Raw genomic sequence first — 13021 nt, forward strand, 5'->3', positions numbered from 1 at the left:
ACAGGTTTGAGTCTCGAGTAACCACGATGGCACAGGATGGCATTAAACATAGCTATCCCCATTGAGACAACCCAGTAATGCTTCCAGGCCGAGTTACTGGTCAGATCTGTGGAGTGGCAACACCGCTCACTGTTTCAGAACACTTGTAATTTAATAAACGCACTATAAAAACTTTACAGCATCAATTAATCAACTTCTGACAGACAAAAGACCTCGGATTGTGTGATATAAGACCTTTCCTTTCTTTATTCCGGGTTTTCCGTACATTACAGCTCGGGCTTTACATTGTGCACTGTGTTCGTTGGGACTTTTCCTTGTCCCGACCTGTTAAAAGCCTCTCCTAAAGCAGAGTTTGAAGTGTGATCTGTGATTAAGTCTGAACAGCTGCTCCCGCGTTTGATCTGCTTGTTCTCAATACAAGGTTTTTTATGATATCTTACACTCCGTATCCTGAACACGTTACGACTGTGTGTGAGGCCGCGGTGGCTCAGGCGGAACACCAAAGTCAAAAGCCGTTTAGCGCCGCGACTGAACCATTATTTTAGCCAGAGATTATTTTCATTATGCATTCACTGGAAAAACGTGCACTCTTGAATACAATAATAAGTGAAACAGCGATTAAGTTGTATTTATCTTGATTTGATGTGTATTTATCTTGATTTGAGTTTATTTTTACTTTCTTAAATCAAGATTTGCCAATAGAACTTGAGTTTTGTTTTATTTCAAGTGCAGTGGTGTTTTTGTTTTCAAGATAGAAAAGGCTATTTTTAGTCAAACGAGTTATTCTCTGCTTATTTTGTTGGTAATCCTACTTTAACACAGTCCAAATAAACTCTAAAACACTTTTTTAAATATCTGGACTTTGGACTGGTTGGGACCGTTATTTTTATTTGAATATGCCTTAATTGAGTATTTTCATGTTTGGTTGATATTCATTTATTTTTGTGTTGTTCTTATACATTTGAAAGGTGAGAAAAACAAGTTAAAACAAGAAAACTTAAAACTTCATCAGGGCGAATAATTAGGATGCTTGCAATGAAGTAGAGAGCGATAACTTTAAACCAGAAATATTTATAATCAGCAAGCTCTTTTTTAATGTTTTTTAGACAGTAAACATCAGTACAACACAAACGTTTTAGCATCACCAAAGATAAAACAACATCAGCTCAATTTACAAATTTAAGCCACTTCTTTCTTTATTCTGTTCCCAATAAAATCGATAAAAGACCAAACTAAAAACATAAATCTGGCAGAAAAGAACAGTAAGAATGAACTTGGTCTGACTCAAACATCACCACCAACAAATATAGTTCACTTTTTGCTCGGGAAAATATTATTTACACAAATCCAAATCTTTAAATAGCCAACCACTTACCACAATGTTAACCACAGAACTGAAAACGTAATTATGCTCAATCTCTAGACAATGTCTCAAACAATAAAGCTACTAAAATAATGAATATCGTGGAACGGTTACATTTATTACAGCAATCTCTCCTGTCTCCTTTTTGTTGTTGCATTTGTGTACTTAATTTGTAATATTCTGTTGCCTCAAGTTGTATACGATATACCTGTATACCTAATTTATGTGAATAAAATAAATAAAATAAATAAAATAAATAAAATAAATAAAATAAATAAAATAAATAAAATAAATAAAAAAAATAAAAAAAATAAAATAAATAAAATAAATAAAATAAATAAAATAAATAAAATAAATAAAATAAATAAAATAAAACAAATCTAATTAGAATAAAATAAGAAAGAAAAGAAAAGTCCTCTTCCTCAGCTCCCTAAAACACTTGACTTTAGATCAGAGGACACAGGCGGCTGACAAACAGCAGTGACCTTTGACTCCCCCCTGTGCTGAGGTTAAGTGTGAGCGTGCATCTGTGTGTGTGTGTGTGTGTGTGTGTGTGTGTGTGTGGTGTGTGTGTGTGTGTGTGTGTGGACACCTGTGTGCAGTTAAACCCATCCTCGCCGCTCAGGGCTCCGGGTTTAGGACCAGAGTCGCACCTTTCACACTCGCCTCCACAAATCCTCCAAAACCAGCGACGTCGGATGTAAAACTGAGCCGTCGGACGCGTTTGAGGAGTCGCCTTTCCCACAGTAAAAGAGCAGATACGGCTCATGTGTTTACCTCAGTAAATCTTCTGCTTAACAACTCAAGACAACATTTGCCTTATCAATACAACTAACTACTAACTACTACTGACGATAGCCGCGTTTACTGGTTCACTTTGGAGCAGATCAGTCTGAAAGTGTCTCAGGTCTCACTTGAGCTTTCCAAAGTGGACCCTGGGAAGTTTTATCCCCAAAGCGGTCCGGTTCTCTTTGGGCTCCAGGTCGACTTTAGTGAAGGACCCAAGACAGATGATCGGATAAGAGTGAACGCTCAGGACTATGTATTCGGGCCTCAGAACCCCTGATGTGGACATTGCAAATGGACCATATTTCTGACCGAAGCGAAAAATCCAAAATATATATATATCAATATTAATATTTATTCTATGATAATAAAACAAAAAGCAAGAAGACACTCAAAATTATGTAACAACAGCAAAATATATAGTTTTCTCTCATCTCAACACGTTGCTATTCCTCATTTGCATACCTTTGTGACCGGCTTTTCGCAATAAAACGTTTATAATCACAAGTTAACAAGTTAATGTGACAAAAACAGCAACATAAAAACAAAAGTAACGTTTAAAAGACTTAAAAATGTGCTTCTAAAATGGTCACGATTATCACATTTTTGGTTCTTGCGATGATACTGTGACTTGAATAATCACAGTTACCATCCAAATATCGAAGTTGACTGTAGCCGATAAGTTCTGATGTATAATGTTTGTGCTGATAAATAACCACAGCCCTGTTTAAGCTCAAACCCAGTCTTATTTTGTGTGTTCAATTGTTCAAATGAAGTTTTGTGTGTTCTTTTGGCGGCAGGTGAAAACCGAATATCGGCCTGTGCTGGAGGATTAAGGTCGATAACTAGAATGTGCAAATAACAGTCCAATATATCGACCAATCTATCTCTATCTTTACAATGAAATTTCCCCATGTGTGGACAATAAAGGATTATCTTATTTACACTGTGAAAGGTTTTTTAAACTTTGTCCAGATGATTAGCTTTGAAACGTTTCCTTGGAATAAGGAGCGACTGGGAAGAGTTAACTATGAAAAGATACTTTTATGTTTTGTGATTTATCTTTAAATATCTACGATCAGGCGAGCGGCTTTGCTCCAGGTTCATCTTTCAGAACAGAATATGTTTACTGATGACACACTTTTTTGTAAATTATTGAGTTTATCATTTTTAGATATTGCCAAGTCATAACTGACTGGGAATTAATACAAGTAATTCTGATTCTGATTATTAATTTAAGGTTAGTTTTGAGTTGTGAATTCACCTTTTCACTAGGCCCTGGTTTGGTCCCATGTTGGACCAGGTTTAGACTCAGTTTAGTCTCAGTTTAGTCTTAGTTTAGTCTCAGTTAAGTCTCAGTTTTGTCTCAGTTTAGTCTCAGTTTAGTCTCAGTTTAGTCTGAGTTTAGTCTGAGTTTAGTCTCAGTTTAGTCTCAGTTTAGTCTCAGTTAAGTCTCAGTTAAATCTGCAGCGATGCCTTGAGAATCGAACACAAAACGATCTCGGGTGATGAACGACATGGCCATGGGACAGAATCTTGTGTTGGACTGATTTTAAACAACAGATGATGCAACGAGCGAGCAAGACTCCAAACAAAGCAGAAGTTTGACACGAGCATCTTTTCAGAGGCCGAAGTGTCCCATCCTCAGAGGCCACGCACACCATCATAAATGTGCCGTTGTATCTGCGGTCGGAGGGTTTTAGGGTCGAGTTCAGGACGTCTCAAGTTCACGCCCCCCACAGTGTCCTAAACCAGCCCCGGGAACTATGGCCCAACAACTAAATGAATGTGTGATAACTTATAAATAAAACTATTGTGAGGAGTTTGTTAGTACAAGCACGTATTCGGTGAAGGTTTAAAATATGTAACAAATATTCAACACTATGATAATATACAATACGATTAGAGACCGGTTTCTTATCCCACAGAGTGAATCGTGCTGCGACGCAGAGCAAAGGAACAAGATCAGGAGAATAAAAAATGCAGGTAACTTTAGAATGACGGCATCTTAATTAGCTTGAATAAAACATACAAAGACTTAATTCATGATTTTTTTTTTAAGACTTAACTAATTAAAGGTCTAACGTGTAGGCGGGATAGGCAAAGCTTTAATCACTGTTAATAAAATAACAGTTTATTATGAATTAGGTCTTTGTTCTTGTTTTATTCGGGCTAATTAAGGTGTGGCCTAATGAACATTAAACTAGTCTTTTCAGCTCTAATAAACTTTGAATGGAGTTAAGATGATAAGGTGTGTATTAGATGTCAAACTGTCTTTGATGACACAAAGTCGTTCTTCTGAACTGTCACGCGCGTTACCTGTGTCTGCTGGAGGCGCGTGCCCCGTGCGCGTGTCCGTTGGAGTACAGGCTGTAGGCTGTGTGCATCGGGAACGCGCTCTTGGCGTGTCCGCGCCCCGGAGCGCACGCGCAGGTCCAGAGCACGAGCAGCTGCAGCGTCCACAGCGCGGCCATCCTCTTCCTCCTCCTCCTCCTCCTCCTCCTGCTCCTCCTCCTGCTCCTCTTCCTCCTCCTCCTCCTGCTCCTCCGGCCACGGCCCCGCGAATCACGGACCGGGGACCAGCACGAGGACAGGGGCTAGAGTCCGTGATCGAGGTCAGCCGCGGCGGGACGCTCCCAGACCCTGCGCCATCGGCCACTCTCTCTCGTGCGTGCGCATCCAGATGTGCCAACTCCTGCTCCAAGACCACCAAACCCTAACTAACAGAGTCCAGGAGGTCCAGAGCAGGTCCAGAGCAGGTCCAGAGCAGGTCCGGTCTAAAGCCCACGGGTCGGTAGAGTCCGGACGTCCTGACGCGGTGGTCCCGGGAGCGCAGCAGCTTTCACAACTTTTATCATCTGCGCGCGGAAAACAAAAGCGCTTGCGACAGAGAGAGAGGCGAGTCCAGCTGCGGAGCAAAAGTGTTCCTCCTCCTCCGCCCCTCCGCGCTCCTGCCCCGGCTCCTGCGCCCGCCCCTGCCCCGCTCCTGATGACACAGACTTTCATACAAACTCACACACTAATATAAACTTTTATAAACTAATATAAACGGTTACAAACTGTTACACACTAATATAAACTGTTACACACTAATACAAACTGTTACAAACTGTTACACACTAATATAAACTTTTACAAACTAATATAAACGGTTACAAACTAATAAAAACTAATATAAACTCTTACAAACTGTTACACACTAATACAAACTGTTACACACTAATATAAACTGTTACACACTAATACAAACTGTTACAAACTGTTACACACTAATATAAACTGTTACACACTAATACAAACTGTTACACACTAATATAAACTTTTACAAACTAATATAAACGGTTACAAACTAATAAAAACTAATATAAACTCTTACAAACTGTTACACACTAATACAAACTGTTACACACTAATATAAACTGTTACACACTAATACAAACTGTTACACACTAATACAAACTGTTACACACTAATATAAACTGTTAAAAAATGTTACACACTAATATAAACTGTTACAAACTGTTACACACTAATATAAACTGTTACAAACTGTTACACACTAATATAAACTGTTACACACTAATATAAACTGTTACAAACTGTTACACACTAATATAAACTGTTACACACTAATATAAACTGTTACACACTAATATAAACTGTTACAAACTGTTACACACTAATATAAACTGTTACACACTAATATAAACTGTTACAAACTGTTACACACTAATATAAACTGTTACACACTAATATAAACTGTTACAAACTGTTACACACTAATATAAACTGTTACACACTAATATAAACTGTTACACACTAATATAAACTGTTACAAACTGTTACACACTAATATAAACTGTTACACACTAATATAAACTGTTACAAACTGTTACACACTAATATAAACTGTTACACACTAATATAAACTGTTACAAACTGTTACACACTAATATAAACGGTTACACACTAATATAAACTGTTACAAACTGTTACACACTAATATAAACTGTTACACACTAATATAAACTGTTACAAACTGTTACACACTAATATAAACTGTTACACACTAATATAAACTGTTACACACGGTTACAAACTAATATAAACTGTTACAATTTATTACAAACTGTTACTTAGACACTGCACACTGGGTCTGTAAGGGGCAGTGCAGCCTCATTTCAAAGTGTATCCTCCTCATTTGAAATGCATAAAACAGCAATAAGTATAAGCTCACCTCATGATACGCTACAATCCCCAATAATTAATATCACTGAGGCAGTTTCCTCGAGAGACGACAGTGAAAAACAGATGAAACAATGTTCATAGGGACTTGGCAATGTCCCAGCATCCCGTGTCCTCAGACAAATGTCCCAGCGTCCCGTGTCCTCAGACAAATGTCCCAGCATCCCGTGTCCTCAGACAAATGTCCCAGCGTCCCGTGTCCTCAGACAAATGTCCCAGCATCCCGTGTCCTCAGACAAATGTCCCAGCGTCCCGTGTCCTCAGACAAATGTCCCAGCGTCCCGTGTCCTTAGACAAATGTCCCAGCGTCCCGTGTCCTCAGACAAATGTCCCAGCATCCCGTGTCCTCAGACAAATGTCCCAGCGTCCCGTGTCCTCAGACAAATGTCCCAGCGTCCCGTGTCCTTAGACAAATGTCCCAGCATCCCGTGTCCTCAGACAAATGTCCCAGCGTCCCGTGTCCTCAAACAAATGTCCCAGCGTCCCGTGTCCTCAGACAAATGTCCCAGCATCCCGTGTCCTCAGACAAATGTCCCAGCGTCCCGTGTCCTTAGACAAATGTCCCAATGTCTCGTGTCCTTAGACAAATGTCCCAGTGTCCCATGTCCTCAGACAAATGTCCCAGTGTCCTGTGTCCTTAGACAAATGTCCCAGCGTCCCGTGTCCTTAGACAAATGTCCCAATGTCTCATGTCCTTAGACAAATGTCCCAGCGTCCCGTGTCCTTAGACGAATGTCCCAGCATCTCGTGTCCTCAGACAAATGTCCCAGCGTCCCGTGTCCTTAGACAAATGTCCCAGCGTCCCGTGTCCTTAGACAAATGTCCCAGCGTCCCGTGTCCTTAGACAAATGTCCCAGCGTTCCGTGTCCTTAGACAAATGTCCCAGCGTCTCGTGTCCTTAGACAAATGTCCCAGCGTCCCGTGACCTTAGACAAATGTCCCAGCGTCTCGTGTCCTTAGACAAATGTCCCAGCGTCCCGTGTCCTTAGACAAATGTCCCAGCGTCCCGTGTCCTTAGACAAATGTCCCAGCGTCTCGTGTCCTTAGACAAATGTCCCAGCATCCCGTGTCCTCAGACAAATGTCCCAGCGTCCCGTGTCCTTAGACAAATGTCCCAGCGCCCCGTGTCCTTAGACATGTCCCAGCGTCTCGTGTCCTTAGACCCTCCTTCTCGGCCAGTTAAATATACAACTCTTCATAATGAATCCTTCTGTGTTAAAATGTGCCTCACTGCGTCGATGTGTGAATTGACAATTTGTTGTTCACAGTAATTTCTTTGTACATCGTGGACATAAATCATTCTGAAACTGGTTCGACGAAGAGACTTTGAAACTCGGGTTTGATCTTCAGTCAGTTTGGTCACATGACACGTTACATCGTCTCTTCATTCTTTTCAAGATGGTCAACAACCGTCTAAACGATGGAGATCAAACCAAACGCTCTGGTTCCTCTGCGCCTCCTCGTCCTCCTCGTGCTCGTCCTCCTCATCCCTCTCCTCCTCTTCCTCCTCCTCCACCTCCTCCTCTTCTCCTCCACCTCCACTTCCTCCTCCTCTTCCTCCTCGTCCTCCTTCTCTTCCTCCTCCACTTCCTCCTCCACCTCCTTCTCTTCCTCCTCCACTTCCTCCTCCACCTCCTTCTCTTCCTCCTCCTCCTCCACCTCCTCCCTGCTGCTGACCTGGAGGCTGCTGTGGGAAAACCAGTAACAGTAACAGAAATTCAAATATACTGGACACTGGGGAACTGGGGAACTTTAAATCATTATATTCAAAAACACCCGAATGGTGCAAAATGTGTGGACTATAAACATTTTACAGCCGGTGACGGCGAAGGGTGACGGCCCGGCCTACACTTCGGGAAACATTTAACTCCTGTCGCATTAGCTGCACTTTTCACTCGTCTGAAGTGTGTCCTGGTCTTTATTTCACTTGTTCTTCAGGGATCGAAATGACAAAGGGGTGAAATCAGGAAGATTTAGCCACTTTTTGCCATAACATCAATTTAAACCTCTGCATATTTATTCAGCGGGAAAAAAATCTGTTTTATAAGTCTTACTTTGTGGTTCACTTTACCTGACATTAGGAAAATGGGCCTCATGTGTTGATAAAATGAGCCAGCGACAGACTCTGGATCAAGGAAAAATAACTGTATTAAACTATAAAGTTTAGTTTAAATAGGTTTAATTTGACATTTTGCTAAATGCACTAAATCATCATTTTATTAAGTTTTGACATAAATGTGACTTTTGAATCTTGATTTCATATCATATCTCCAATTCCAAGTGTCTGTAAACCTTTGAGATTGTAAAATATATAGTCTTTCTGAAACAAATATAGTTGGGTTTGCATTAATTTAGAACAAACATTCCCAGCATAGTTTGCTGGTGATTAAAAGCAGCTTCAGTCCGTAAATATCTGCAGAGTTCTGTTCAGAGTTATTCTCAGGTGTCTGTAAACCTCTGTGACCCCCGGGGTTCAAAGGTCGCGACCCCCAGACAGTTTGTAAAAGAGGAGGAGCCACTTCAGAGGAGCAGGTCAATGTCACAGGCCTTGAAGCACAAAGAGTCATTTGGACAAACAGACACAGTGAGAGTCAGTGGACAAAACACTCTTTAATCTATTTATTTTAGAGCTTTAAAATCACATTCCATCTCTTCTTCTTTCTAACTACTATTTTAGAAAATGTAATACTAAAATTTATAATAACTATTTATGGCCTTAATAAAGCACGAACAAAGACTTAATTCATAACGAAGGTATAGTTTATTAAAACTGATTCAGGCTTATAATTAAGTAGTTACTAATCCTGAATTGTCCATTATGAATTATGCATTATAATGAGGTACAGGCCACAGCACGTTTTTTACAGGCACTTTATAACATAGTTTTCTGATATTTCCTGTTACTTGAATTATATATTGTACTGTTTTCAGTTATCGTGAGTAAATGTACAAGTGACAAAAGTTTTAGAACTCAATATAAATTACAGAGCAGAAAAAAAAACTGATACAGAGAGCAAGCATAAAATGCAAGTAAGTATTTTGAACAATAAAATCTAAAAAATAATAATTAGAAAAAATAATAATTAGAAAATAATAATAATAACAACTAATTTCATACTGACTTTGTTTTATTAATTTTGTATTTTTTGTGTTCTTCAATTAATTTAAAATGCTTTTATTTTGAATTTTAGATACTGAATTTGGAAAAATACATTTTATACAAATATTCAATATCTACAATTTCATTTCTTCAAATTCAGCAGTCAAATTCAGAGCAGCCGTTTAATTCAGAGAGTAAAAAAGTGAAAAAGATGAGCTCACTTAGGATCTGTTACTAATGTCGTACTACACTTAAGTCACTGCAAATGTCACGCTCGGAATTTATGAGCGTGAAGATCTGGCGTTAAGTTTTTAAGAGAAAAACACAATAAAAATGTATACTGCAATATTCAGCGACTAAAATTGCATTCATAACATTTATAAAATGTATACAATTTTAAAATTTTAAAATGTATACAATTTATACAATTTTGGCACTAGAAACGTTATTTTTTTAAACTGAAAACATCCGTCATGTTCAAAATCCAATTAAAAAATATATCTTCCATAGATTTCGTTTATACATTCCTTCTCTAAATCATTTTTTCCCCTTCTTTTTTCATCTTATTAAGGTTTTATCCTTCAAATTACAAATCATAAATCAGTTGTTATGTCCAGACAGTTTCTTGTTCTCCAAATACTCTTTTACTTTACTCAATTCACTTTCCTGCTTCTCTTCTGCTTCATTCTCACACAGCGCCTGAGGTGAACCGCTTCTGTTTTGTTTGTGGCTAATTGTCTTTGTCATGATTAACATGTCAGATCTTATCTACAGTGGCGTTTTATTGCCCCCACAGAGAAAAGGTCAGATTACAATCAGTGGGTGCTCTGGGACTTTCTGGAGATGAGACAGGAGCCAAGTCAGTCTAAAAGTGCAGTGTGTGTACTACAACTGTGCACTGAATGATACTGCAATACTACTACTACTAGTTAAAGGTGTACTATTATTAAATGCATTACCAAACATGCTTCAGATACAACAACATCTATTCAAAGGCTGAATTCACTGCTAAATTTAGCCATTTTAGTCCTGATGTTTCCTTCGTTTAGTCCTGGTCTGGTGCAGGTTTAGTCCTAGTTTAATCCAGATTTTCATGTTCCTGTGTTGTCTTAATGTCTATGTTTTTGGGCTGCTGTCATCCCATATGCAAACACATTTACAGGTACAAATAAAGAAAACTTGAACCTTGAACATGTAAATGTAATTTTCAATTTCATTGATTTGCTTTTATGTTTTTTGAGTCCAGTGTATCTGACCCGATCAAACCTCATCGCTCAGTCCGGAGCCCTTGGTCTTCCTCCATTTTGAAGCTGACTTTTGCTCTCTGTTTGTGTTTTGTCTGCTCAAACTTACTTACTTACTTTGTATTGGACGTTATCTTTTATTACTGTGAAGCACTGTGATTATATATCTGTGAATACCACTAATACCTTCTTGTGTAATGCTTATACAAACTACTACTACTGCTACTGATACTACGGCGCTTGTAAACTAGTGAAATACTGCTGAAAACAACTGACTATTCTGCTTACATCTGTAAACTAGTGATATTGAACTATTATGACGGCCTGTGATTGGCTCGTGGTGAGGTCGTGGTGAGGTCGTGGTGAGGTCGTGGTGCGGTCACAGCTCTCGTTCCTGTCTCGTGTCTCGTAAATATATAAATAGCAGTTTGTTATCGGAGCGAGAGCAGCAAACATCCTGTGTGAGGCTGAGGGGGATGTCCCGTATCTGAGCTTTAACAGAGGTCAAGGTGACACGACCCACACTATCAGTGACAGGAGCAGGGAGCGGCAGGAGCAGGGAGTGGCAGGAGCGACAGGAACAACAGGAGCAGGAGCAACAGGAACAGGAGCGGCAGGAGTGGCAGGAGTGGCAGGAGCGGCAGGAGCAGGAGCGACAGGAGCAGGAGTGACAGGAGCAACAGGAGCAGGAGTGACAGGAGCAGGAGTGACAGGAGCAGGGAGCGACAGGAGCAGGAGTGACAGGAGCAGGATTGACAGGAGCAGGAGCGACAGAAGCAGGAGCAACAGGAGCAGGGAGCGACAGGAGCAGGGTGACAGGAGCAGAGAGAGGCAGGAGCAACAGGAGCAGGAGTGACAGGAGCAGGAGCAGGAGCGACAGGAGCAGGATTGACAGGAGCAGGAGCGACAGAAGCAGGAGCAACAGGAGCAGGGAGCGACAGGAGCAGGGTGACAGGAGCAGAGAGAGGCAGGAGCAACAGGAGCAGGAGTGACAGGAGCAGGAGCGACAGAAGCAGGGAGCGACAGGAGCAGGGTGACAGGAGCAGAGAGAGGCAGGAGCAACAGGAGCAGGAGTGACAGGAGCAGGAGCGACAGAAGCAGGAGCAACAGGGAGCAGGGAGCGACAGGAGCAGGTCAACAGGAGCAGAGAGAGGCAGGAGCAACAGGAGCAGGAGTGACAGGAGCAGGAGCAACAGAAGCAGGAGCGACAGAAGCAGGAGCAACAGGGAGCAGGGAGCGACAGGAGCAGGTCGACAGGAGCAGAGAGAGGCAGGAGCAACAGGAGCAGGAGTGACAGGAGCAGGGAGCGACAGGAGCAGGGTGACAGGAGCAGAGAGAGGCAGGAGCAACAGGAGCAGGAGTGACAGGAGCAGGAGCGACAGAAGCAGGGAGCGACAGGAGCAGGGTGACAGGAGCAGAGAGAGGCAGGAGCAACAGGAGCAGGAGTGACAGGAGCAGGAGCGACAGAAGCAGGAGCAACAGGGAGCAGGGAGCGACAGGAGCAGGTCAACAGGAGCAGAGAGAGGCAGGAGCAACAGGAGCAGGAGTGACAGGAGCAGGAGCAACAGAAGCAGGAGCGACAGAAGCAGGAGCAACAGGGAGCAGGGAGCGACAGGAGCAGGTCGACAGGAGCAGAGAGAGGCAGGAGCAACAGGAGCAGGAGTGACAGGAGCAGGAGCAACAGAAGCAGGAGCGACAGAAGCAGGAGCAACAGGGAGCAGGGAGCGACAGGAGCAGGTCGACAGGAGCAGAGAGAGGCAGGAGCAACAGGAGCAGGAGTGACAGGAGCAGGAGCGACAGAAGCAGGGAGCGACAGGAGCAGGGTGACAGGAGCAGAGTGAGGCAGGAGCGACAGGTTTAAGGTTTGATCTTGAGGTTGTATATAATAGTATTTTAAATCCATGGAGCAGGAGACACCCAGGGCATCTGATGCTGAGCCGGTACTCAGTGAGGAGGGAACAACAGTCAGTTTACAATAGAATGTTAAGAGCCCAGTGCAGGGCTGTGAGGTAACAAAGAAGAGCAGTTTCAACAGCCACAGAGAAAGGTTACATATTTGAGTTCACGGACTCGAACCACAGATTGAGAAGGACTTGGATGAGAGTCGAAACATCTAGTTTTGAGTCCAGATGATAAACTGAATATTATTGTTTTATTATTTCACAACCAACAACATTACGTTCCAGGCTTTTTGCTCCTTTTCTGACCATGATGAAAAATGATTTGGAAAAACACGTTTCCTGTCAGCGCCTGGTCATCGATCACATGCTCAGAGCGGATCTG

The 13021-nt window shown here is 41.6% G+C and overlaps 1 protein-coding gene and 1 long non-coding RNA gene across 2 annotated transcripts in view; one reads left to right on the top strand and one right to left on the bottom strand.

Moving 5' to 3' along the window:
- Positions 1 to 4705, bottom strand: part of LOC140381253 (EMILIN-1-A-like) — a 55983-nt gene extending 51278 nt beyond the window's left edge. Inside the window, exon 1 of the mRNA XM_072465286.1 lies at positions 4469 to 4705. Coding sequence (XP_072321387.1) covers positions 4469 to 4623 — 155 coding nt within the window. The 5' untranslated portion in view covers positions 4624 to 4705. The remainder of the gene's footprint in view (positions 1 to 4468) is intronic.
- Positions 1 to 13021, top strand: part of LOC140381255 (uncharacterized) — a 246014-nt gene that overhangs the window by 49633 nt on the left and 183360 nt on the right. The window lies entirely within an intron of this gene.

The sequence above is a fragment of the Eucyclogobius newberryi genome, unplaced genomic scaffold (assembly GCF_026437365.1).
Source record: "Eucyclogobius newberryi isolate DKJ021-1_F unplaced genomic scaffold, fEucNew1.0.hap1 SCAF_5, whole genome shotgun sequence".
NCBI classification, from domain to species: domain Eukaryota; kingdom Metazoa; phylum Chordata; class Actinopteri; order Gobiiformes; family Gobiidae; genus Eucyclogobius; species Eucyclogobius newberryi.